Source organism: Podarcis melisellensis (assembly GCF_964234715.1).
Source record: "Podarcis melisellensis genome assembly, chromosome: 9".
Classification (NCBI taxonomy): Eukaryota; Metazoa; Chordata; class Lepidosauria; order Squamata; family Lacertidae; genus Podarcis; species Podarcis melisellensis.
In genome coordinates this window covers 28,871,215-28,899,033 of record NC_138541.1, presented here as the reverse complement: position 1 = coordinate 28,899,033, position 27,819 = coordinate 28,871,215, and the positions used below count along the sequence as shown (strand labels likewise).

At 39.4% G+C, this 27,819-nt stretch overlaps 1 protein-coding gene across 11 annotated transcripts in view; it reads right to left on the bottom strand.

Moving 5' to 3' along the window:
* Positions 1 to 4,581: 4,581 nt before the first annotated feature.
* BLTP1 (bridge-like lipid transfer protein family member 1) overlaps positions 4,582 to 27,819 on the bottom strand; it is a 105,012-nt gene continuing 81,774 nt past the window's right edge. For 5 of the 11 annotated variants that reach the window (XM_081924677.1, XM_081924686.1, XM_081924682.1 and 2 more), the window contains 23 exons: positions 27,353 to 27,443; positions 26,823 to 26,885; positions 25,282 to 25,526; positions 24,312 to 24,527; positions 23,136 to 23,316; positions 21,721 to 21,898; positions 19,843 to 20,004; positions 19,594 to 19,733; positions 18,760 to 18,940; positions 17,361 to 17,564; positions 16,754 to 16,933; positions 14,526 to 14,663; positions 13,385 to 13,645; positions 12,773 to 12,923; positions 11,940 to 12,097; positions 11,191 to 11,383; positions 10,776 to 10,993; positions 8,824 to 9,075; positions 8,125 to 8,328; positions 7,691 to 7,885; positions 6,313 to 6,447; positions 5,458 to 5,623; positions 4,582 to 5,207 (listed from right to left, as the gene is read on the bottom strand). In XM_081924677.1, coding sequence (XP_081780803.1) covers positions 4,991 to 5,207; positions 5,458 to 5,623; positions 6,313 to 6,447; positions 7,691 to 7,885; positions 8,125 to 8,328; positions 8,824 to 9,075; positions 10,776 to 10,993; positions 11,191 to 11,383; positions 11,940 to 12,097; positions 12,773 to 12,923; positions 13,385 to 13,645; positions 14,526 to 14,663; positions 16,754 to 16,933; positions 17,361 to 17,564; positions 18,760 to 18,940; positions 19,594 to 19,733; positions 19,843 to 20,004; positions 21,721 to 21,898; positions 23,136 to 23,316; positions 24,312 to 24,527; positions 25,282 to 25,526; positions 26,823 to 26,885; positions 27,353 to 27,443 — 4,129 coding nt within the window. In that variant the 3' untranslated portion in view covers positions 4,582 to 4,990. The remainder of the gene's footprint in view (positions 5,208 to 5,457; positions 5,624 to 6,312; positions 6,448 to 7,690; positions 7,886 to 8,124; positions 8,329 to 8,823; positions 9,076 to 10,775; positions 10,994 to 11,190; positions 11,384 to 11,939; positions 12,098 to 12,772; positions 12,924 to 13,384; positions 13,646 to 14,525; positions 14,664 to 16,753; positions 16,934 to 17,360; positions 17,565 to 18,759; positions 18,941 to 19,593; positions 19,734 to 19,842; positions 20,005 to 21,720; positions 21,899 to 23,135; positions 23,317 to 24,311; positions 24,528 to 25,281; positions 25,527 to 26,822; positions 26,886 to 27,352; positions 27,444 to 27,819) is intronic. The other 6 variants (XM_081924680.1, XM_081924684.1, XM_081924685.1 and 3 more) reach the window with 5 other exon arrangements.

Here is a 27,819-nt window from a genome sequence, read left to right as displayed (position 1 = left end):
AAAACTTAGCTTATGAAGACTCTTGAAAACAGCTTAAAGGTAAAGGTAAAGGTACCCCTGCCCGTATGGGCCAGTCGTGTCCGACTCTGGGGTTGCGCGCCCATCTCGCTTAAGAGGCCGGGTGCCAGCACTGTCCGAAGACACTTCCGGGTCACGTGGCCAGCATGACGAAGCTGCTCTGGCAAGTCAGCACCAGCGCAGCACACGGAAACGCCATTTACCTTCCCGCTATAAAGCGGTACCTATTTATCTACTTGCACTTAGGGGTGCTTTCGAACTGCTAGGTGGGCAGGAGCTGGGACCGAACGACAGGAGCTCACCCCGCCACGGGGATTCGAACTGCCAACCATACGATCGGCAAGTCCTAGGCGCTGAGGTTTTACCCACAGCACCACCCGCGTCCCTCAAAAACAGCTTAAACACAATAAAAGCCTTTTCCAATATATATTTCACATATATAAATCAACTCCTTAAGGGGGACACAAACTTCAAAGAAATGGCATTAAATACACTTTTAGCCACTGGTTTGCATATTTTAACCATTTGGACAACAAAAGCAGTAGAACATTTGTGGGCTTGCTAGTTCTTGGACGTGAATGTATCACACACAACATTTTACGAAGCTGGCTGAATTAATTTAAATGGCAAACTATTGTGCGTGATTAAGACCATGCAGTCTTCAAGCCCTTCCTTCTAAATCCTTAAATAATCAACATCATTTCTGAAATACCATTAAATATTTAAGACACCTGATACAATTTCCAACTTGCTTCCATATGCAAACACAATTATGTGCAAAATACCAGACCCGTTTTCCATAATGTAGCATCAGTAGATCACATATTTGGTTGGCACTTTATTTGTGGGGTTTTCTGCTGCTGTAGTTTCCTACAGGCTTAAAAAGTTGAGTGCCCACAACTGAAAAAAAAAAAGCCCACAAAGTTTCACAATGATTAATAAGGAAAATTGTGGCTTTGAAGCCAGAATAGAAGCAACCAACCTTTAAAGCAAGGTGATGGCATGCTAATTCGCATTGCCCTTACAAACAGGTACCAAACCCAGCAAAATAATAATTGCCAGTAACACAATTCTTCACTTTTAAACCGTTCAGCCTCACTTATTTTAAAGTGTCATAGCCAAAGTATGAGAAATCAAGTAAATACTGATTAATTTATGCAATAATTTTGTATGGAGCATATATTAACCAAATCCAAATTATAGTTAGGAAAAAGGCTTTCAAACAGTGCAGAGTCACTTCACATTCAAATTCAACAGACCGAAACAATACTTTTAAAAGAAAACAGTTGTTTTTGAACCAGTGCAGGCAGAGCCAGCAAGGCGGACTCTCAGTGTAAGGAAAAATAAGAACAAGATTAGATTGTCACTCACTGTAAGAGAATGAGGAGAATGTAGATCTAAATAAACTGCTTAAGCCAATACTTAGGCACTTGTACAAAATGACTGACAAGTTTCAAGGCCAAAGGATTTTGATTAATATTTTGTCAATCTAACAATGTCTTTATACATTTATCATCCATACGGCCACAATTTTAGTGAATTCCTCCCTCCCCCCCCCCCCATTCCTGAGATCTTGCAACATATCAACCAGAGAATTAACATGGACACAAATCTGAGTCACATCACAATCTGATTCTAACAAGTAATCTGATACCACTATTAGTTCAAGAAGGACGTCACTAAAAAGGTTCAGACAAAACACAAAGCCAAAATCTGTTTGGCTTAGAATGCCACAAGCCTCTGCACTTCTTTCCAAATTTGCTTATCATTACTGATTATATTCAGAAACAATTAAAATTACAGGAAGTGCTGACTGCACAGCTAAAACCGACGCAATCTGACGCACCCATCAAGAATCTGACAGTCATTTTAACAATTCTGTTCTCTGATTGTCTTTGCCTTATCCAATGAAATGAATAAGAACAAGATACATATATGGATAGCCATTAGAGAAGACTACAGAAGTTTCCGGCATCTATATTCTTACACACCCAACAGTAAGTTCAGTGGTTGAAACAATGGACATAAATGCCTTACCAGCTGATGATCCTCTAGTTCAGTGATGGCCAAACTTGGTCCTCCAGCTGTTTTGGGACTACAATTCCCATCATCCCTGACCACTGGTCCTGTTAGCTAGGGATGATGGGAGTTATAGTCCTCAAACAGCTGGAGAGCCAAGTTTGGCCATCACTGCTCTAATTGATGGATGCTGCTAAGTTGGTCGTCCCTTTTCTGTGATGTTGTTCTTCGTATGCAAAGTATACAAACTCCCAGTGGCTCTTGATTCCCTGGCTATAACATTTTAGCTTGCCTGAAGGAGTTCAGAAGCTTTGGGCAAGTTTTTTTCATTGAGCAGAATACTTTTGGACCCATGTTGACATTCACATTGGGTTTGAAGGCACTTTTTAGTGAAATGTGTGAAAATGTTATTACAATGTTAATATGCTTTATTTTCTACAGTCCCTGGCAAATCAAGTTGAAATCCTCCTCAACCTCCCTCACCCCCAAATTTTATAACTAAATTTAAAAAATGAGGTGATGAAAATATCAGAAGCCATCAAGACCAGCAAGGTTCTTGGATGGTTTGAAAAAGATAAATGGTTTTAAGAAATCCCTAATATTAAAATGTTTTATTTCTTCAGGATGCTCTGGACCCCGGGCCTACCTGGCAGCGAGTCGTTATGCCAAATCCAAAGCTCAGTCCACACAAACAAAGTCCAAAGGTCAGGAAACACAGTCCAGGGTCACTCCAAGTCCAGGATAGTGTCCAGAGTCAAACCCAAAGCACAGTCCCGTAAAAGTCCAGGAGTATCCCAGTCAAAGTCCAGCAACACGGGCAGTTCAGCAGACCCAGCACCTCAGCTCTGCTTGCCTTTTGTTCTCTGCCTGCTGATTGCAGCACCTGGGCTTGATGAGGCAGGTGACCCTCACCTGTTTCAATCCAACTTCAGCTGAGGAATCACACACCTCCTCTCAGAGCTAATGAGTCCCAGCTGGCCAGCTAGGGAGCTGAGCTGTGGATCTTTTTTTTCCTTACTATAATTTTTATTAAATTTTCTGTTTTACATTTTTGAATATTCATTTAAACAACCTTAAAATATCAGTGACTTCCCTACTTCCCTTTTCATAGTTCATTTTGCAAAACATAAATCCCTGCCTATTTTACACAAACTAAACCATTCAGTATTCCATTATTACATCCATCAAAACTTATTTACACCGTTGAATTTATCTTAATGCTGCCAACGTTTTCAAGTGTACACAATTTCCCCCCATATATTTAATAAACATCTTCTTTAAACGTATGTTCTTCTTGTTCTCTTATTCTGTATGTTAGGTCCGCAAGCTGCGCATATTCCATCAGTTTAAGTTGCCATTCTTCTTTAGTTGGGACCTTGCTCTTTTTCCATTTTGGGGCTAACGAAACAAGGGCCATAGTAGTGGCATACATAAATAACATTTTTTGACACCTGGGAACTTCCGTCTGAATTATCCCCAACAAAAAGTACTTTTTAAAAAAAGACTCCTTTTAAAAAAAAATTTCAATTCATTTTGAATTATTTCCCAATACTCTTTTACCCTTCTACAGGTCCACCACATATGGGAGCTGGGCTGTGGTTCTTGTCTGTCTCAGCTTCCTGGAACGTCCCTCCTACTGCTCCCTACACCTCAGAGCCTGTCGTGTTTCGTGCAGAAAGGGGGCCCTTTGGCGATGGGTCCAGCAGCTGTGGTTCCTATGCACTGACCCCAATCTCTTCCCCAGTCCCAGCTACACCCCTTGTAAAGACCCCCTTCCTCCTCCCCGTCGACCTGCCAGTTCATGACATGGGATTCCCAGAGGGTATTCTGATTTGTTATCTATCCCCTTGGATTAGTTGTCTGGGCCAATCTTCTGTATCTCCAAGGGGAGACAGGTCCTCATCCTTCCAGATTGGTTCAACCCCTGGCTTCCTGAACCTCGACCCTCCAGATGTTTTGAGACTACAGTTCCCATCAACCCTGACCACTGGTCCTGCTAGCTAGGGATCATGGGAGTTGTAGGCCAAAAACATCTGGAGGGCCGAGGTTGAGGAAGCGTGTTCTACAGAGTGACAGGGAAGCAAGGTCCTTATAGGAGCTCTAGGGCTCACTACATTTTGCCACTTAATTTTTAATTCACTCCTGGCCAGAGAGGGTGGGATTAAGTGGCAAATTCTCCCTCCTCCTCATTCCTCCGGACTTCAAGGGAGATGTACTCTCAGTTCCTTCAGTAAGTCCAAATTTAGTACTAGAGCTGCAGGAGGCCATGAGTGTAGCATCAGAGTTCTCATTGCAAGTCTCTGTCTGAGACTTTCAGCTTCTTCTGATTTGTTTGCTTCATTGTGAACGATTATTTAGGAAGGTGTCACAGCACAGCCAACTTCTCAAAGCTACTATCTGTAGGCAAATCCCATGAATGCTTTGGACAAAATGCTGATCACACTGAATTTAGTGTTAACAGTTTTGTCATTATTCGCCTGCCTCACTCTCAGCACTCCTATGAAAACATTTTTTTAAAAAAATAATAATAAAAAGACCAGCATGTTGACATTAATTTTTATTCCAAGTATAACAAACTTAAAATGATTTAGCACTATAGCAATCACGGTTCCATAAATTAAATACATATAGAATTTATACAATCTACATTGACAAGAAAAAGCCATTCAGGGAATCACATTATCCAAAAGGGTTTTTTCAGTGTTATGGCAAATAAAAGTTATGAAAATTCACAGTTAATCTGTAGCTTAGAGATGCAAAATATTGCACATAATACAATTGTGAATGCTAAACAGCAGCTTTACAGTTTTTCTTCACAAACATTGGTCATGTAGTACTAGACTGAATACAAAATGGCATCATGTACACCACGGTAAACAGTTATTCACAACGTCAATCAAGTTTTAAATAAAGTAGCAAAAAACTGCTGGGTTCTTTCAGTTGCCCTGTTAATTCAGTGATCTTCTTTATCTTTTCCTTTTCTTTCTTTCTCATCCTGTAGTGCAGTGCCAAGCTTCTTGATAAGAACTGACAGAACTTTGTCCAGTGGGTCCATGACCCCACGCTGAAGCCATTTAGGAATAGTAGTTCTTGCATGATGGAAGCCTAGCTTCTGAAGAATGTAGTCGACACCTACTGGGTCGATTTTTCTTCCAGTCCAGGAGATTAATCTAAAAGTTAAAATATATTAGTATTGTCAATATCTGAACATGCAAATGAAATAAACATGACCACTGAGAAGGAGAGAGAGAAAAAATTAGGGCGTGGGGAACAGAATGAAGTGGCTGCAATGCTAAACAGAAGCACGCCACACTGCAATGTAAGGGTCCCTTGCTTCTCTCTCACTATGTAGAACCAATCTGGAAGGGGAGGAACATTCCAATTTTCCCAATTTTACTGCAAACAGAATGACTCATTTACCTGAGCGTGGGCTCCAGATGCCATGTATTGCAGATAAATTCTCTCCAGTCCACAGTAGTGTAAGTAATACTTTCTTCTGCTCCCTTCTCAGCAGAGCTCTCATCAAGTACACTGATGGGGCTTTTCTGACCCGGCCGACTAGAAAAAATACGAGGTGGAAAGATGGCTAGAAAAGGGTAAAAACAATAAGGCATAGATATTAGATTTCTTTAAAATGCAGATTGAATTGTTAATGTAATGACCAAAGATGTTCCTAATTATAATTATTATTCATTAAATTTCTATATTAGGGACGCGGGTGGCGCTGTGGGTAAAACCTCAGTGCCTAGGACTTGCCGATCGTCTGGTCGGCGGTTCGAATCCCCACGGCGGGGTGCGCTCCCATTGCTCGGTCCCAGCCTGCCAACCTAGCAGTTCGAAAGCACCGCCGGGTGCAAGTAGATAAATATGGACCGCTTACTAGCTGGAAGGTAAACGGCGTTTCCGTGTGCTGCGCTGGCTCGCCAGATGCAGCTTGTCACGCTGGCCACGTGACACAGAAGTGTCTGCGGACAGCGCTGGCCCCCGGCCTCTTAAGTGAGATGGGCGCACAACCCCAGAGTCGGACACGACTGGCCCATACGGGCAGGGGTACCTTTACCTTTACCTAAATTTCTATATTGCCCTTCACTCGAAGATCACAGGGCGGTTTACAATATAAAAGTAAAAGCAATATAATTACAAGGCATGTTTACATATAGTATCTTAACTGTAATACACTGTAATTACAAAAAATGCTCATTTTAATATGCTAGGCTTCATTAACTATTTGTGAAGTGTATCATTTCCAAATCATCCAGAAATTGATCTACATACCTTTCTCCTTTTCTTTAAGATAAGCTGATACCAGGTCATGCAGAAACATTATCAACTCAGCATCCATAGTTACACATATGTGATCAGTGAATTCTGTAACTACACTGCACTCCACTTTTGGCTTAGCACTGGGATCTGTAACAAAACGTTATAATTTTGGCAGAGGTAATTTGCATGCAAACTTTTTAATGGCAAATGTTAAAATGCAGTAGTATTTTAAAAGTGCTAATCATTTGCAGCGTGATCTTAAAATAAAAATCCTACTGATACATTTGGCATCTCTCCTTGGAAAGGCAGGTACGCACTGGCTTCAAGATGATATTACAACTACTGCTCTGCACCACATCTCCAAACAGAAGTTCTAAACCAGGAATGGGGACTGGATCTGGCCGGTGGACCAGACTGTTATCTCTCCTGCCCTTCAGAGGTTGAGTCTGACAAGTGGGGTGGAGACACCCATCTGCCAGTCACCTGATACCACAATTATATCACATGATTATTTTGCCCACAGAGGTCTTCAGAATCCACTTTCAAAGTGGTATTTTAAGCAGTGCTTTGAAAGGGACTTTTGAAAATTAAGCTAAAGTTCTGATATTTGGGTTTTCAGAAGCCTCTTTCAAAGCGCTATCTTGTCCCAGTGTTTTGTATAGGGCTTTTGCAGGCCCCACTGATCAGCTTATTGGTGATGCCAGCAAACCTCCTTTACCTAACCCCACTCCAGATGCAATGTATGATGTCAGGTGTAGTGCAGGTAGCTGTAGTTTGGGTGAAATGGCCTTACAGGTCAAATAAGAAGCTCTAGTGAGCCTAATTAGGCCCACAGAACAGACATTCTAAATAGGACACTAGTGCAGTGTAACCGGTGTCAAGGAAGCCCATTAAATGGTATATATGCCATTGCTTGTGGGATCAGAGAGACTGCAGACTTACTACAGTGGACCCTCGGGTTATGTTACCTTCGGGTAACATAACTTTCGGGTTGTGAATGTGGCAACCCCAGAAGTCTTTACTTCCAGGTTCCGCTGTGCGTGCATGTGCAAAAGTGCTCTATCATGCTGCATGTGCGCAGAAGCGGGACCTCTAGATGTGGACTTTTTGGGGTACGTACGGACCCCTGGAACAAATTAAGTTCATATCCGGAGGGTCCAGTGTACTTTCTTTTCTTCTTTCCTTTGGATTAAACGGTTAGAACTGATCTAATTTTTCAGCTATTGAACAGGATTGCTAGATGGTCTTCATCACACAAAAAAACCACACAGTTTATATGTTTAATGCTTTTAAGGCCAGATTATCTAAGATTTTGAATAATACTCAATTAACTTTTCATAAGGTATGAATTAGGTTTGTAGTTCAGAAGGTATAACACATCGCACTTTACCTTGTAATAAAGGTTCCTGTGGCTGTTGAACGTGAATAGATTTAAAGTCCAGCTGCATCCTTGGTAATGCAAAGATAGTTTCGGTCTCATGATTGTAACTGGAGCCTCCTCTGAATCCACTTAACAAGCTAGAGCTTTTCACTGTTGTGCTGTTCTCTGGGTTATTTGCATCAACATTTCGGAGAAGGTTCAACTCTGCAAATACAAAGGAAGTAGAGCTTTGATTTCACTGGGCTTCGGATTTTTATCACTGCTACTCACAGATCATTTCAGATTCTATAACTGAAATTAATTCAGCATAGTTCTGCTGAACTCTGTAGTCCTATGTGGTTAGTATGCTGCTGCCCCACCTTCTTTCACTTTGAATTGTAAATCCATGCAATTCCACCAGCAATAACCAGATCAGCAAGCAGAAATGTGATAGAAGGCCTCACCTTCATTCCTTGTGGCTGTAACATAATTGAACCACTCTTTCACACTTGCCACTCCATGTGGTGGGTTTTCATGGCGCCTCCTTGTGATCTTGGTGATGGTTGCCATTGGGCTTTCCAGGGCTCCACATGGCTTTGTGACCATAGTATTGTGACCCAAATGGAAGTCTAGTGTTTGCACAACATAGGTAGAATGTTCACTAGAACCTGGAGGGGTGGGGGTGGTTTAAAAACACAGTTATTTGCTTACTGAAGAGCCTAATCATGTTGAATGTAATTTTTAACAAAAAAAGTGTGGTTTGCATAATTACAGAGCATGTATGCAATAATCAGAAGTAGAGAAAAACTTCCACCATGTATTATATCAGATACTGGATTTAATTTGGTATTTTCCTTTGTCTGGAGACTCTTGTCAGTATATAGACATGCAATCACTAGCCTCATAGAATACTAGATTGTCACAACCACAATTCATCTAGCTTCAAGAAGTCATGGAAAAAACCTCTCCCGTTCCTGAGTAGTCATTGGGTTATAAGCTCATTGGTCTCATGATTCCCCATGCAGCCAAGCTTTGGCCCAAGAGGTCAGCCCAGAGTATGAAGTTGTCCAGCCCAGATCTATGCGCTTAATGTGCTTGTAGAATTTACAACTTAAAAGGATAAAAAATATCTATAAACAGAAAGCAGAAATAAATTTTGATACCTTCTTGCCAAATTTTTTGTGCTTCTGTCCAAAAGGCAATGTTAGGTTCTTCAAGATGAAACAGAGCCCATGATTTTGAACGAAAATTAGGTCCATGGAAACATGCCAATGTCATGTGATTTCCATGCAGGCTCATAGAGCCTCCAAACTGCATTCCATCTTCCGGTAAAGGAATCTGAAATAAGGATATGTGGCACCCTGACACCACCTTTAAAACTCCTGGCCAGTGACGATGATGTGCTGCATCCAGTACTGTGGGGGAAAGCACACAGAAGAAACAGTGGCATTAATATCTACTTAACAGAATCTCTGCCTTTCTGTGTGTGTGTCTCTCTCTAGGGAATCTAAAACTTCTGAGCCTATCCAGAAATATACACATTAATTATATACACATAGGTCAGGCTCTTCCAAAGTTGAGGGCACATTTATTGCAGAGAGATCAGCAGCAATGGTATGAACAGATTCTTGAAACTACCTACGTAGATTTATAAAACTTAGATTACCCCATATATAAACATAGAAAGAGCTATACTGCTAAATAAAAATATGCATCTCAATAGCATTTTTAAATGAGTGTTTAAAAAATGCATGATGTGAAAAACCACAAGAACATGGACTAAAGTCTTTTGAGGTGAAGTTCCATTTTCTTTTACCCAAAAGGAAGTAGCTTGAAGTACAAAGTACTTCTAAACATCTAATCTACGCTTGCATCAAAAACGAAGGCATAAAGAATGAGCACGCACTTTACAACTCTGCATACCACTTCACTTTCTCATACACTGGTACTCTGCATAGCAATTCACTCTCTTAAGACATGGGTAGTCTGCCCAAAATAAAGTATTATTTTGATTGAGTAGTATGGCTCTTTTGATGCAAAGTGCTTGCTCATCTCTTGTGCCTTGCAATGCTGATGTAAGTAGATTAGATGTTTAGAAGTACTTTGTGCTTCAAAACTCCTTCCGTTTGTAGAAAAGAAAAATGAGTTTTCACCTCAAAGGACTTATGCCAAAGTTCTTGCGGGTTCTCACAGCAGGATACATATATTTTTTTAAACACACACATTTAAAAATAGAGATGTTTTTGAGATACACATTTCCGGGCTTGGAGATACAAGGTTTGTAGGCTCATAATACTCACATCTAATACAAGGTGAGCATTACAACCTGTAAATTCTCCTCTGCTTTATATTTTAATGCAAGTCAAATAATTCTACTTCCCTCCACTGTCCCAACAAGCCCTGAATTAATAACCTTTGGTTAAACTATATTATCCCAGGACTACTTGCACCCAGCAAGCTGCTATGCAAGAAGCCTCTGGGCCGTATAGTTTTTATAAAGGGCTTCTAAAATTAGGGGAAAAGAGATTGCCCAGCCACTTGCTACCACATTATCAGTAGCAGCCAGGTTAAGTGGGGTGGGAGATGCTTGAGAAATGTGTCAGCCTATGAATTGGGGACTTACTTAGTGGGTGGGCTGCCAAGCAGAGCTATTTCCTGATTCTTAGGAAACGGCTCGTATTATTCCAAGCCAATCTGGCAGAGGGCCTTCTCAGGAGTGGCGCCCACCCTGTGGAACGCCCTCTCATCAGATGTTAAGGAAATAAACAACTATATGACTTTTAGAAGACATCTGAAGGCAGCCCTGTTTAGGGAAGTTTTTAATGTTTGATTATATTTTTAATATTCTGTTGGGAGCTGCCCAGAGTGGCTGGGAAAACGCAGCCAGATGGGTGGGGTATAAATAATAATAATAAATAATAATAATAATAATAATAATAATAATAATAATAATTAGCAGCTGAGTAGGAGTTGCTCACAACATCTCATTTTTGAGACTTTGGAACCTGCAGTACTAACACCCCAGTTAAATTATTAAATATTGTTCAAGCGCATCATGAAATCGGAACATAAAACTTTTAATTACGAAGTGGGCTAAAGCAGTTTCAATACGTACATTGCTGGTGTGAGCTTTTCTCTGCAACATGGACCACGCTCTTTGGGGGAAGATAAGGAACAGGCCCCCATGTAGACAAAGCTCTCTTGCTGGTATCAAACTGCTGAGTAAAGAATTCTTGGAGCTTCATTCCTATTTTGATGAGGTCAGGTGTGGTTGATCGGGAAATCATTACTTGAAAAATATCCCACTTCAAATCTCCATGGACAAATATCTCACTGAAACATTGAAATAATATCCCTTGTGAATTCATATTGTTTTCCTTGGTTATAATGGGAGGATAGTCAATGTATATAAATGTAGCAACTACAGTAGAAATGGGATAACAGCTTAAGAAGGCAATTTTTAAAAATAGCTTTGATTAGAAACCATATGAGCAGAAATGTACACCATTAGATATGGCAAGAAATCTTACCTTTTATCAGTAATACTGGATTCAAAAGTATTGTAGAGATTAACTTTCCATTCATCCTGCAGTTTAAGGTCTGCATTACTGAAAATGCCCATTAGGATACTGGACCCCATGTAATCAACCCGTGCTTCAGTAGAACCCATGGTAATCTGAATTTTGTGATTTGGCTGCTGATTGGGATGTTCTGAAATATGAGCTAAAAAAACAACATTTGCATTATATGGGAGCAAGATAGTATCTGGCCCACCTCTCCTCCATGGTTTGCCAATACACAGCCCAATCCATGTCATATGATTGGAGGTCTCTCCCAGCTCCAGATGACAATAGGAGAGTGGATCACTTGCAATATGAGAATTGGGTTGCCTGAGACAGCTGCTTTTCTGTAGCACACCTGCTCTCTAGTTTCAGCAAATCTTCTAGTGAGCATGGGCAACTGACAGTTTCCTGCTATTAAGAACTGAAATGTGCCACAGAATTCAGCTCATGATTTGAACAGCACAGTGGAAGTTAGGAACTGCCGGGCAAAACCTGGACACAATCTAGCCAAAGTTGTGCATTTCTTAGGCCCAGTAACTTGAACGAGAGAGGTTTTAACAACAGGCTAATGTTCACATTAAAATCCATACTTCTATGGTTTCACTGAGGCTGGATTATAGCCTTTCTCTGCCAAGGAAAAGTATATGTAACAATAAAAATGATGGACGCATTGTGTGCATGCACACGTACAGACACACACTGACATTCCAACTTACCCACCATCTCCAAGGCATTCACATCTATGGTACCTCCAACCACTCCACCTCTAGAATCCAAATGTGACCTGCCAAGACCAACTGACATGCTGATTTCCCGATCTCTATTACTGCCCACAGATAAACGGCCCTGGCTTTTCAAACCACTAGTAGTCCACCTAAAACAGGGACAAAAATGAGAAAAATACGTTGTATGCCATATGTCAAATAAAAGGTGGGGAAAGCATTTTAAACTTTAAGTATCATGGAAAATGTTCATTTTTAAAAATCATACATGGGTATAACAAAAAACCAAGAAAAGTTGAGTGCCAAAATTTAAATTTTAGAAAGGAAATATATATGTGGATCTAGATGAGAGAAATGTTTCTCTTTTCTTTCTTTCTTTTTTTTTTACTGACAAGGTTAACATGTTTAATTAGAGAAAAATCTTTTTTCCCTTCAAAATGCAACGACATTTAATACAGACACAAAACGAGAAAATAAAAAAGAAAGAATATAAGAATACAGAAAAAGAGGGAAAATAATAATACTATACATTTCATATATGTACATGCCATATCATATTTACAATCTCACAAAAAAGAACAAAAACATTACTGTAAATTAGCTAAAAAAGACTTCCAAATATTTTCATTTACTGTATCTATTATTTCCTTTATAATGAACAGTCTCAAATTAACTTAATTATTTTCATATGTCCAAACATTATATCCTTTCCACCTTTTATTTACAATAATTGCTCTAGTTCTGCCAGTAGATTCTTACTCTTACAATACACATACACACATATTTGAAAGATTTCTTTTGATTACAGGAATCAGACGTTTACTTACGTAGTATTTCCCATTACATTGCTCATGTTCATTTGGACATTCAATTGCTTCAAATTCATAACAAACACAACCAGTGTTTCCCATGGTGTCACTTGCTGACTTCCAACTTTGTTTGATTTATTAAATGGAGTTGATGTTTTTGAGACAGTATCTAGAATAAAACATCACCAGACTTTGTAAATTTAATATTAAAAACTAATAATGACATGCCAGTTTTAGATACCATTTGTTTCCACTACTGTGTGAATTTTGTTAGAAAACGTTTCAGTAGCGGTGATGACTTCATGGGGGGAAACCTCTTACCATTATATATTTGTATGATCTTGTGGAGCATCTCTACACCAACTCCAGCAGTGGCTAAAAGCAAAGAGTTGTCATGCAGAAATCGTCCACACGACTTGAATCAATTTCCAAATTTGGCTTCAAAGGAACTGCTAACATGACATCATCTCCCAGTGGCTGGTAATAGTGACAAGATGGTTGTCACAGCTGATTAAATTCTTGCATGCTAAGATTACAATCACTATAAATCTGAATAGGGCATGACCCAAAGATATTATTACAAAGTAGCATGCAAATTAAAGCAGTAAAAGCAAAGAATGATGTTCGTACCTCTCTGGGGAACTGAAGAGTCTGACACACTCCTGGATCTTGAAACAGCTGGAGATTTTAAGTTATGTGCTGCTGTTCCAGGTGACATATTGCTGTTTGTGCTGTGCTCATTGAAAACATTAGGAGACTGAGCCATGTGCGTAAATGAGGCGGACTGGCTTGGCTGCTCCCAGGTTCTACAGTATGCTTTTCGTGATGATTCAGGAGACATGTGCTGGTTTACTCCTTCAATAGAATCTGGTGTCCCGGGGCCAGATGCTACTGAGAAATAAAATACAGTGGTGCCTCGGGTTACATACGCTTCAGGTTACATATGCTTCAGGTTGCAGACTCCGCTAATCCAGAAATAGTACCTCGGGTTAAGAACTTTGCTTCAGGATGAGAACAGAAATTGTGCTCCGGCGGTGCAGTGGCAGCAGGAGGCCCCATTAGCTAAAGTGGTGCTTCAGGTTAAGAAGAGTTTCAGGTTAAGAATGGACCTCCGGAACGAATTAAGTTCTTAACCTGATGTACCACTATAAAGCTTACGTTACCATTCTTTGCACTGAATGGCAGGTTATTATTAGCCAAAAGCAAATGTTATCAGTTTGTCAAAGTGTGCGTTTCTCCAGTATGACCTTGTATTTTATCAGCCCATCCTATATCAAATTCGTCACGGTTGCAAGATACAGAAATTAATTAATTACTAAGGGTGCGATCCAATAGTGCACCAGAGTGTGTGCCCAGAAGTCACTCCCCACCACGCAAACCTGCTCTAGAGGGTCCCCCAACCTCCCAGGGCAGATTTTGGGTATGTGTGATGGGGTAGAGAAGGGAAGAGAGAAAGCCCCATTAGTACAAATGAAAGTATGTTGTGCAAGCGGGACACCATATTGGATATAAGCTTAGGAGTGAACCCTGTCTTTTTAAAAAAGTTCAGATTCAAGGCCAAGACAAATCATACATATATTAAACACACCTTCGCTGCTTACTTCCATCACAGTCCAGACCCCACCAGAAAAAGTGTTCACAATATTAACTAATCATATTGTTGAAATACAGCAAAAGAATGAATGAATGAATGAATAATAAAATGAGCAAAGTACGACAGCTAAAAATTCTCTACATTGTAATCTGGATTATTATTTTTTTAATCACTTACCTGGGAGATTTATTGTTTGGTCCCCGAGAAAGAGGCGTCTTGCAATACTCCTCCTGTACCAGGCTCTTGGAAATGCTAAAATCTCACTTAGTCTCCTCATGTCATATTTAAAGGAAGCAGATCCTATATCACACACAGCTAATAAAAGAATTTAAAAAAAGTAATAAAACTGGATGTGCAACAATATGCTCCGAATTGCTTTCCTCCTTTTTAAGTAAGTTTAGCTAATTATATTTACATAGTATATTTACATATCGCTTCACACAACCAGAGGCATCCCCAAATGATTTACAATAAGAAAATACATAAGAAATGCAATGAAATAATAAAATACTAAATAACTTGTTCAATCAAATACTAAAAATGTTGGTATGAAGAAAAAGACATCTCAAACAGCACAAAATAGCTACACCTTCTACACAGCTTGAACACTAGTACCCACCAAAAGCCTAACCATCAGTACTGCCCAACCGCCCAGGAGAAAGGTTAGCCATACATGTGGCAGAGGGAAAATATGTAAAGGTTCGGATCCTTTTCCCATCCCAAACAAGGAGGCTGCCAAACAGCGTTTTCAAGTTTTTCCATTGGATTTTGGTGTTTCACCCTGGGTAAATCCCCTGCTCTGATCAGAAGCTCAATTTATCCGAATCCATGGGAATTCCAATAGGCCTGGCAAGTTGCATTTGGTTTCACTATCTTTTTTTATGCAGACAACTAAGTGGGAGCAGCAAGATGGTGGGAGGGGATGTTAGCTGTTGAACAGGTTGTAGCCCAGAGTAGTTCAAAGGGCTCTGGATTCTAGTACATGGTGATAATTCATATTTCACATTGGTGCCAAGTGAAATAGTTGAGATGGAGCCCATAATTCATTCAAATTATGAATTATTTATCAATGTATTATCTCTATCACAAAGACTAGGGCTCTACCCAATTACATCTAGATGACCCACATTTTTAGAGTCTAATTATATTTGGTTTCAACTATAACATATTGCAGGCAAATATTAGCCTTAATCTTATGAGTTGTAAATTGTTCACGCTTTCTTCCTTTAAAAATCATGCTTATTGAATGGGGCTCAAAATCAAAATTCATTCAAGCAAAATGTTCAAAGGCAAACCCGGGTCTTGTCTTCATTTTCAGCATCTTAGCAGAACGTCTCATGAACAGGAAGTGTAACTCTAAACAATCAGGCCTTATCCTGTCTGTGATGCAGATAACTGTAGATTTCACAGAATTTGTATGCATCCAACATCCAGAACCGTGTTAGTTCAGTCACAGCTCCAGTCAAAGCCCATGTTGTCAAAAAATCAACTTGATGACATGATACGAGCACAGGCCATATCCAATGCTGTGCAAGCAGAGTTCCATTCCCTTTTCTCCACCCAAAGTCTGCTCCATTCCCTGCCCCAGGGTGTGGGGTGAGCAGGGAATGGAGGTGACAGGAGAGGATGAAGAAGTTCTGTTCTGTGCATGGAAATCTGTTGTGTCAGCAGAACAGCAGCACAGTCTTATTTTTAAAAAGCTTGGTGATCAATTCATTTAATGCAAAGTGAGCTGTGCAGCTATGAGGCACCAGGCAATGGCTTTTTCTACCTGCCTTGCCCCGCAATCCAGCCTAGGAGCCTTTCCACAACTTTAAAAACAGCAGAAGTAGCTGGGAAGAGAGAAGAGGAGCTCAGGGATTTATTTTTTAAAAATAATTTTATAAGTTGTGTGTCTATGATTCTCAATTTGATCCTTTTACATGGTTTTGTGTGTGTTGTATTTCATGCATTTTGACTTGTTGTTACTTTTATTGATTACAGTTTAGTAATTTTTTATTGTAATTGTTAAAACTGCATTTCTTTTATTTATTTATTTTTCATTTAATTATTATATGCTGATGTTTAATTTTATTGTGTACTGTTATACTCTAATGGATTACTGAATATTACTTTGCTACAAGTTGTTTATTTTCCAGTTATGTTTTTATTATGACTCTTTTTGCACTGGATCAGACTGCCATACGGTGTATGATCTTTGTTGTATATTTTGTTGCTTCTTCAGCTTGTAAACCGTGTATAGTAATATAGAAAGACGGCACATAAAAGTGAGATGAAAATAGAGGTAGAATATAATATCGCAAGAAAACAATGCTAATTACTGTTATACCCATAAATGCAATGGAGCATATACAACCAGGGTGCATAGTGGACTAGGTCCAACATTAAACAAGATTGATAAATACCAGATATGTTTATTAATGTAGTATCCATTTTGCTTGCAGATTTGCTTGCAGACATGCTCTCAAAAAAGGTAGCACCTCCTGAACGCCTTATTCTTGAAAGGCTAACTTTTACAAACTCCAGATTGATGCTCAATGAATCTTTACGACCAGTAACTGACGAGGGTTCTTCATCTACATTTCCTGAAACCATAAGGAACAGTATAACAGTTTTCACTTGTTTTGAAGCACCCTAAGTTGTTCTTACTAGTGCCTGCATATTTCAGCTTAGCACAAAAAGACATAGGCACTTTGGGCTGTGTAACACAAACTGTTGATAATAGCAGCTATATATCTCACTTGTTCTTTAAAAAAAATGTAAAAATAACCTCGGAAAGATTTTGCATATACTAGTGGAAAGGACACTAACACACCCATGAACTCTATGAAATGCATACACAGAAAACTGCATCTTTAATGTACGTTCACATGTATTGAAATGATTGGCTTTTCATAGCAATAGAAAAATACTTTTTGCAGAAACTCTTTTGTATTTCTCTAAGAACATCCGCCCCACCAAAGCTTAAGAACAACCAATACACGTTTGTGAAATTTTATATTCTGCAATTACCTAGGGATCCTGATCCAGAAGACAATCCTGCCACACTGGACTTCTGCTTCCCTGCTCCATACGGATGAAATACGTAGAGAGAGAAATCGGACATGCAGGCAGTGAAGCTCAGACCTGAAGAACTGCTGCTAGCACCTGTCAAATCTGACTGGCTGCTACTATGCCGTGTTCTCCCAAAAGGACTGCCCAGTCCAGGTGATGAACCTATAGTGCAAAATGAAAGAACAATTTTAAAAATAGCACATATTAAATAAATTACATGTTCCTTAGTTCAATCCTAAAGATCATCCATGAGTTCTCTCTTGATTATTCCATTTGAACCATCAAATATGATGATACAGACATGGAAAGATATGACTCCCCAGTGTCATACACCAAACTGTTGCTTTCAACACTTCCTTCAAATTAAAAAAGTAGCTTTACACGAGACAAAACAATCTACAACTCAAATTCCCATTCTGATACACGCAACAAATTATTATTTATGTGTACATGGTGCTTTACAGACAACAGAAACAAAATTTTGATGAATGTTGCCCTTAGGATATTAAATCTAAATTTTGACAGTGAGGAGTTAACCGGAGAAACAGAACAAAGATAGAAGAGATGTTTCCTCCTTCTTAAAAAAGTAAATCACTTAAACATTTAAATGTTTCCAAAGAGTAAATAACAATGCACTGAATACTTTGGTTCAGTGTTACATGCACAAGCCTGAAGGCTCATGCACGTCCCTCGCCTCCTCTTGCACAGGAGACTAAAAGCTTCCATTTTTAATTAGCTGAACCCAGACATTTAAGGGCCTAATGCGGCCCGCTGGTTGGTTTAATCCGGCCCCTGTGGCTGTCCATCTCCTGGGGGGTAAAACCCCAACAACAACTTCAATCCTTAAAAAATGTTAACAACTTTGGTTGGCCCTCACGAACGTTCACTTCATCAAATCTGGCCCTCTTTGAAAAAAGTTTGGGCACAACTGGTTTAAGGAAACAAGCCAATTTAAACTGTGGCTGATTCTTCTTTCCCTGAACAATAGCTAACATTAACTACAGTTCTCAGTTTGCACAAAATTAGAATCATAGAATAATAGAATTGTTGAGTTGGAAGGGACCATGAGGGTCATCTAGTCTAACCCCCTGCAAAGCAGGAATCTTTTGGGCAACATGGGGTTTGAACCCATGACTCTGAGATTAAGAGTCTCATGCTCTACTAGTTTCTGCAGTTTGTTGAAAATGGAAAACGCAGCTGTGCCAAATAATGAAATATCAGGCGGGGGGGGGGGGGGGAGCTCATCCAGGTTAATTCCTGAAGTGAATCTAAATGGAGCCATTCCATAACGGAATTGTTTTGCACACCTCTGAATAACTAGAAATGTAACAGGATTTTTAAATTTCATTTTTTTTACCTGGTGAGACAGTTTTAGAAGGCATCTTAGATCCACTTTGCATAGCGTTTTCCGTAGGACAGCTTGTACCTAAAGTTTCTAGCTCCCCTCGATTCGAAGAAAATACAAGATCAAGGGAGGGAAGTTTCAACATGCATTCCACCCGTGACACAGGTAAGCAGCTGAACTTGATCTGTGAAGGCTGAACAAGAGAGAAACACATATTTAGGACACATATCAAACCATATAATCAGAACAGATACCAGCAACTTCTGTTAACTTTTCTTTTATGCCTTTATGCGAGTGGACTATAATGATAGCCACTTGGCGATGACATAGCACCCACTGGAGATGACATCATTCAGCTCCAAGGAGCTTACCATATAAAGTCTGACAGCAGGGAGAAAACAGTAAGGAATAAGGAGGTTAGTATCCTCTACTAACCAAAGTGATATTGTTTGTGGGAGAAATGCTTGGAGGACAACTTCCATATGAGCAAATCAAGAAATTTAGGTTGCTTTATCTCACATAACAAGAATGACACATGAATCAGTCTGTCTTAGGCTCTTATCTGTGCTAGTGTAGATGCCTGGATTATTATAATTTGGACAACTACGCTAAGAGCACAGATTGACTGTCCCCTCTCTAGCTGTTTTCGCAGTCTTAGGATTTAGCTATATTGTAAATTCATTGGAATAAGGGTGGGATACAATGTAACAAATCAAGATATTAAGGTGTCAGTTCTCCCCCTTTAAACATTTCCAAAAACTGTGTAACACATACAAATAACTATCAGTTTTGCCATTGACTCTAATGGGACATGAACTGCCCTCAGTATGTAACTCATGTCCTCACCTGGACTCTTACATACACTACAACATCAACAGGGAAGGATGAATATGCTGATGTTGATGAAGATACTAAGGAGGCTGTAGATTCTTCCAAAGGGTCTTGCATGTCAAACTGCCCCATATCCTCATCCTGTGAAGTGACAGCTAAAAAAAGAAAAGAAAAAAGAACCAAGGATATAATTAAAACAGAAAGGAACATTTTAATGGAAGTGGATCATAAAATAAAAGATGTGGTAGAAACAACCTGTGATACCTGCATAATTCCTTTCTATTGGAGTTATAGGAATTGTTTCAAGGGCCTTCTCCAGGAAGTCTAACAGGCAGGGGCTAATCACCATTTCCTCTGGCAAGGACTGGAGTGCAACCCAAGCGTATAGTTTTGCAGTTTTTACACCACCACTTCCTTTTCCTTTGGCTGAAAAGTTTGAGGAAAAAACGGTTTAGTGGAATACTAATTCAACCATTTCAATTAGAGTACAAATTAAAATGCAAGGTGTGTTTATTTAAGTCAATATCACTCAAACCATTCTGGATGATTAAGACAACAATTTACTCCTGTCCAATGGACTAAATCCCGTGAGGTTTTTCCATGTTGCTTCATGTTGATTCAACTAAAACATATTTCAGTGCTTTGTCTTCAGCTCTGCTAACTCCTGCTTTCAGCACTCTCCCCTCCAACAAGCTGCCACTGCTGTTTCCCCTCCAATGCTTGCAGCTTGGTCCCCCATGGCACTGTTGCATTCTGCTCCCAACCCGTGGTTGCTGCCACACAGGAAGAAGTCAAGTTCCTTTTGGCCTGCCTTATAGGTTTCTGATAGTGCCACCCCCACCAATCCCTGCAGGGAAGAAGGTAGCCTCACTGCAGCCACTGATGAGAGAGATTGTGAGGCAGGTGCCGACTGCACACATGCTTTGGACATGAGCACAGTGGTCTAGACGTTAGTATTTTGCTCACTGCTGCTGCAGCTAGTGGCCTGAAGCAGATGGGACTGACAAGGGAGCTGAGGAGACACAATGAACAATGGAAAAAAGAACAAATGGGGAGGAGTAGAAAAAAATCCTGTAAGACTTTCACAGGCAGCAACAACTAAGTAGAGATGAAGAGTGAGGCGAAAGTCTCTGGTAAGGAGGAGGGAAAAGGCTGCAATAAAACCACACTGAGGAGAAAACAAAGTAAATCACTCAAGTCTCAAAAGATCAGGAACCAACCAGAGACATGGGTTGCTACCTCACAACGCACTCACACAAAAACGCAAATAATAACGCACAGGCCTGAGAAGTAGAAGACAAGGGAAAGAACACACTCTAAACATCTGCTTCAAGTAAAGGCAGGAATAAACTGAGACTTCAGAGGGAAAGAAATCCAGAAACTTTCTTTGCAGCAACAGCAGTCTCGCTTTCAAACGCTAGGGGGAACTCAAGTCCCAGCTGAGGACATACTACACTCAGAAGAACGGATAAAAAGGAGGAGCACATATTTACTGTTTTTTCGAGATAAGAAACAACATGCAAGAACAAAGTGTGATTTGTTCTTCGCTTGTTCTTAGTTTGTGGCTGGTAGGGAGAGAGTTTAATCCTGAGTTCTGGTTCTGAAGACACAATAAATTAAACCTTAGGTTAGCATAAGAACAGGGCAGGAGCAAAGCCTCTGCAAGCTCCTCTCCAGAAATCTGCACATTCGCATGATCCTGATAAGCCACAGTTTGGGTTACACTGTGTCAGGGAAACCAGGCAAATATGTATGTAGACTGGGTCATATTATAATGCTTGACTTCAGTCACACAACTTTCAGTGCCAAGGCCTCTGAAATAAAGGCAAAGTAAGTAGGGAAAATTAGTTTTATTTGGTGAAATAAAGTTTCTACAAAGAGAAAATCTAATAGAAAAAGAACAAGAAATCAATGAGAGTCTTTAAGGTACAGGGAAGTTTCTATCCAGTAAATTTTAGCAAAAATTAGAATTATTGAATAGTACTGGATGTCTATCAGTATGTTTTAGGAGTTAATAACCATGATCATATCAATCAAGTAGGATGCTTTATTAAACTATGAAGCAGATTTAGATCTAAGCATGGAACTCCACAGTATGGAGAGAATTAAAGCAAAAGTACAGCATGTAAAAGAAATCTCTACCTGATGGGAGAGGTGGGGGTTGGGGAGGAAGTAAAGATTTAGCTTTGCTGTAGGTAGGAGGCATGGCAGTATCTTTCATACCATACAACTTGGATTCTTTGGAAAGGGTTCTTGGCAGAGATGACCCTCGGGATGCATTTGGCGATTCAGTCTTTAACATCTTTGAGTTATAATGTAGCTGGAATGAAAGAAAAGTGTAGATCCATCACCAGTGTGTGCCACAAATGAAAAAACCCTGCCTATTTATGCATTCACAGCCCCAGTTCCCACATCTAGGCAGAGCAACAGTTTCTTCAAAACTTCTTTTTGAAAAGAAGGAAACCTATTATTTGAAGCAAAGCTTTATATTGAAACATAAACATCTTCAATTCAAAACTGCTCTAATGCACTAGAAGAAAAGTCTTGCCAAACTGGCAATATTCTAGCTGTCATTTTCTCACAGCTAATTATTGTCTTTGCGTTGGGTTTCTGGGCTGCTGTCCTTATATCATTTATACAAGTTTGATAATTTTATTATTGTGATTTATCATCTATTATATTTTTAACTGTTACTGGGTGTTGCCTGGAGTATTTTCTTTAAAAGAGAGAGAGAGAAAAAAGATGGTGTATTTTAGAAGAAAATAAACAGGCTTTGTTCAGGCTCTAGTTTGCATTCCATAGTGTTAGAAACTCTGCATATTTGTTTTGCCTAGAAATATCACAGGTGGTATCTTCTGCATTTTATGGCCTTTAAGGCTCATGGTACAAATGCCCAAACAGCACATTCGCAATGCCATGTCTACAGAAGAACAAGGACAGCAAAAGCACCACCCTTGTAAGCACTTTATGTAACCTAACTTTCACTACATGAAGTTTCCATCCACTCAAAACACTGACAATGCCCAAGCATTAACCCACCATAATATGCTTTAGAATGGAATGCTCATCTCAGCAGATACATCTCAGGGTTTGTACTGATACCTTATTTAATGGTAAAATCCAGGTTTTGTCACATACTGATTTTATACCAGAGGCTGGGTTAAAAATGTAAGAATTACCCTGCTGGGTCAGATCAAGTTCCATCTAGCCCAACATATTGTTTCTAAAAGTTGCTTGTCTGGTTAGGTTAGCATTTCCAGGATTTACCTTATCTTGAAGGTTTCCACACTTCAACTTGGTAACAAGGTTGCCCTGTAAACCATGGAGACTATAATAACAGACAATCCACATCTGCATCATACCTTGTAAACCCAAAATAACTGTCACTTATCTAAAACAGGATTTGTACTTCACTGCATATGTGTAATTGTCAGCATCACAGAAGCTGCACTACTGGCATTAGGAGTTAAGGGATAAAAAAAACTGTGGTTGTACTTGATCACCTTTGTTACAAGGAAAAGACCAACATCTCCCAGCTTTCCTCCATGCTTTTTTACCTTCACATCTACACCAGGAATGTAAAATACTGTTGTTTCCAGGTCACCAGACTTCGTCTGCAGAGATGATGGAACTTTCTTTCCAGCCAGTAAGTGAGTAGTTGATGCATAGTTAGTTTGAAATTTCTTCTTTCTTGAAGGAGACTCTTGATCTAAACTTCTGGAACTGCGATCATAGCTTCTAAACAGTAAACAGCAAGGCACAGCATGACTTAACAGGAATGGAAGTGTAACATTATGTTATTTCCAAAGCTGAAAGTGAGCACTGCTAGGAATAATTGAAGATAAACCATGGGTTGGATACAGAATTCTGTAAGCAGAATTCTGTACATGGTATGAGGTGCTTTGCGTCCTAGCTTCTCCTTCTCTTGAAGGCTCCTGTTGCCTCAAAAAATATTCTCCAGAGAGTTGAGGGCTCCTCTAGAAGAGTGTAGGAGATGGTGTGGAAGGCTGTATGCGGAATTAGTGCAAAATGCTTCCCCCTTCTATTCATGGAAGCCTCTACTGGATCCAAGCCTCTTCTGTGAATGCAAAGACTCCTTCCATTTGTGGAGGAGTACCTCTGGGTCTAACTGTATATAGTATAATATTTATGTCTGTTTCATTTATTATACTGCCTCCTTGAGCATTTTATTCAGGACTCCATTTACACAAACACAAACTGGAAGTAATAAAATATGATAACTGCTGCTGCAACCCTGCAGACATTTTGGTTGCTTAAATTCAACTGAAGTAGATACAAGTCCCATCTATGCAAAACTGCGGCCTAAGAATCTTTCCTATCACAATGGAAAAGAGCCACCTGAATGTGGTTATGTTCCATCTATATATTCATGATTTAGAGAAGATAAACAGATCTGATCCATCAAGTTCTGTATCAGAGTTCTTGATACTAACCAAGGCTTCACATCTATAAAAAGAATGGATATCATTTAATGTTGCTGAATGGAAAAAACAATGGCTACCTATTTAGATCATTGCCTTAAAATAAAATTGTTCATTCCTTAACTTTTTTGTATACGGGACATAAAAATTACCATGAACCCTGTAGCATATGGCATATAATGTAAATTGCCGGTTAATCTTATGGAGACTTGGAGAAGATTTGTGTCGGAAGCATGCTGCTCTTCTCAGTATGGCTTAGTGAACCTGCTCCGCTTCCAGCAGGGCTCTTACCTCCTTAAGCTTATGTCATCATGCTCTTGCTGAAGCGTTGTTGGATGAAGCACACACTTTCCACAATCAATTTCAACTCTCACATCAAGTTCAAAGTCAATATTCCTCTCTGTAGTTGTGCCAGTCACACTTCTGCTGGCCGGAGATGTTGGCCACCGTTCAGTAAACAACTGGTGGACAGCAGCAAAACCTGTTGCTTTCTTGCGAGAAAGAGTCCTGTAGAAAGCAAACAACTGTTTTGGAGCTCTTGACAAAAAGAAGCTTATCCAACTTATTTCAGGTGAGGACTTGAAATGTTTCTTTAGTGTTTTACTATGCTGCATGCAAGGGCCAAACTATATGCAAAGTGGATGCATTTTACTTTCATTGGAAGCAGCTGTTCTAGAGTAAGATTACCAGATTTTTTCCCAATGCATTCCCATTATATGATTTTGTATGGGGACTGATTTGTATGGGGACTGTCCCCGGGAAACAGGGACATCTGGTAACCTTATTCTAGAGGCCGCCCCCCAACTTGGTTGGATTGCGCTGCGATGCTGGGGGAAGGAGGCTTACCTCTTTCCTCCAGGTCTCACTTAAAGTCTGTTCTGACTTAAATCACTTAAATCTGACTCCCCCCAAGCCACAAGGGGGCATCCAAATCACCCTCCCTCTTGTTGCTTCCATAAAAGACAATGGGAGATCCGTAATCAGGTATACTCTTCCGGTAAAGGGGAGGAAGTTAAAAAAAAAAAATTCGAATGCATGCAGCACACTTATCTTAAGTTGATATTGCAGTGCACATGTGATTCAGATCATTCAAGCATTTACAAGGGATTTAGGAAAACAGCAAATGCTTTATATGGAAGCAGACTATTAGCCAACCTGTAGCCCTCCAGATGTTAAGAGTGATGGATTTCTTTATCTAAATTATTGTTAACGAAAAGCTTAACCTTCCCAATTAAGATATTGTTTTTAATATTATGCTCACTGTGCTTTCCTGTAAAAATAAGGCCTCTCTCTTTCATGATCATCTTCCTTTTCAGAATCCTCACTAGTTGAAGACAAGCTGTCATCTCGTCTTCCTTCTTCAGGCTGGAAGGGAATGCTTGGTGAGAAGACAGCTGGAGTTTTGGGTGAATTGAATACTGAGCATGATCCTTCACTAGTGGATGAGTAATGGGATGGACCATCAATGGTTACTGACAAAAGATCCAATTCTGTCTCCTCTGGAAACTAATTGCAAAGGAAAAAAAAAAAGACATTCAAGTTATAGCTACTATCTCTATCAGAGGGAGTGGGGAGAAATCAGGTGTCTGAAAGGCAAAGCACATCAAAAAATTATCCGAAGTAATATTTATTACTTTGGACAGTCCAAGGAAATTAAGCCATGAAACATGTTTACAAACAGATGAATGATCTACGACAAGCACCTTAGAAAGAGAAATTAAAAAACAAAGCAATAAGCTTAGGTTGGGAATACATACTAATATGTATGGTGATTTTATTAAAAAAAATTAAAAGCAAAGCTACAGAACAGCAAGAAACCTCAAAACCACCTGCAAATAAGAGGAATGAACAGAAATTGTTAGTGAATGGAAGTGCATGCAAAATTCTGGTGGTACAAAAGGTATAATACTATCTTTACAGATATGCTTTTAAAGATCAAAGTAAAATAATTAATACGAGCCTAGGCATTTTTAAGGCTAAAAGGTTTCAAGAGGCCTTCATGAATACTGGTTTGGTTTTAGACGAGCGTTTAAGTTTCAAGGAACGCTGCAATATGTATAGGGATCAGGATGTTCCAACTTTATGCTTCTATCCTGGCTTGCTTTCCTGGTTTGTTAACCGACAATAAACCAAAGTTCATTGGTTTGGAATTAATAGGGAATATGCATATACAATTCGAATGTCATTAGAAAATGACATGTTTAAAGTGTTTTGATTCCCATACTTTGAGTAATGATTTATGCCTCAAGATCTTGGGTTTAAACAACCTGATATAATGTTTTGGGCACTCATTTAGATTGTCATTCACCGCCTATTATTTTAAGGAATGGAATCTTGTCTTGGCCTTTTTAGAACTATCAGTGTCAACATTCTTGGTTTGTTTAGCGAGACAAAGATACATTTCTGATGAGGAATAACTGATCTTTCATCAGCAATCTGTCACTGACCACATCAGCTGAAACAGTCAGCCTATGACAATAATCTAAAATTTAGCTTCATATTTCTGACTTACAAGGTCCTCTACCGCCTGCCTTTGTTTTAGAGAGATCTATTTGTAGTTTTAAAGTTTTAGCAATCCAACTATGTTAAAGACATCTTACGACCTACCAGACTTCCATGGAGAACAAGCTCCAGAAAAAGAGAAATGATTAACACCACCCAAGAAAAAGAAGTACTGCACTTTGCCATATTGACAGGTTTGCGAGTGTGTTGCCTGTATGCATTATGATTAGGTAAGAGAGATGATCAATGAAGCGCTTTTCCATGCGATTAATTAGTATACTTATTGATTTTTGCAAATACCTGAAAATACCCTTCCCCTGGAAGGCTGGATTGTTGTGCAATCCCCAAAACTGTTTTATTCAACTTAATTAAAAGTGAAAAAAGAAACAAAAATTAAAATAAGCATATCGAAGACACTGGCATGTTTAATGTGGTAACGTTGTATAAAAACCAAATTTCATTAGTGAACATAGCAATGGCTACATATGACAAATTACTGAAAAATTTAACACACGAAGCATGACAGAATGCATTATATGGATAACATGCACATGTATGTAACATAATATATAAATATACTAATAAATGAACATACTTAAAATATGTATATCTTTCACACACTAGTTACTGAAGTGAAGGTAGTTTAAAGAATGCAGAATTAAATCTGAATACATTTTAATCTTTCTTTACTTGCAATATTTGAAATATGCAGCTAGGGTACTGAATCGCCAGACAAACTTTCCCATCTCTATGTAACAATCACCTATTCTTAGTATATATTTCATCATGGGACTTAATGAATGCAGCACAACAGCTGATGGCTGTCTTACCGTGTCCTGTATGTTGAAAGTGACTCTGGGTCCAGGAGATGCTCCATCTACACGTATTTCTGGGAGGTCCTCACTTTCTCCAAGACGTGTACTATCACATATATAAAAAGTCTTTTAGTATTATTAATGCGGAACTTCTCAGTTATTTTATTCATATAGTAAATCTAGACAATAAAGGGTAAACACAGAGGCATTTCTGACAGTTGTTCCATTATTGTGGGGCTCCTTCTCAATTTAGAGCCACAACCTGAACATCTTCTAGGTGTTCTAGTCCTGAGTCTTTGGATTAGGCAGATTAAATGGCAATTCACTGACTTGCAAGAAACCAACTATTTCGCATGGTTAGGAGCAACACAGCTGCACTGGATACAGAAGGCATACATAATACTTGATTTAAAGTGGTAAAACTAAAGTGGTAAAAATTTTAAGTGGTGGGGCTCTTCAGATGGGGTTGGCTCAATTTTCAG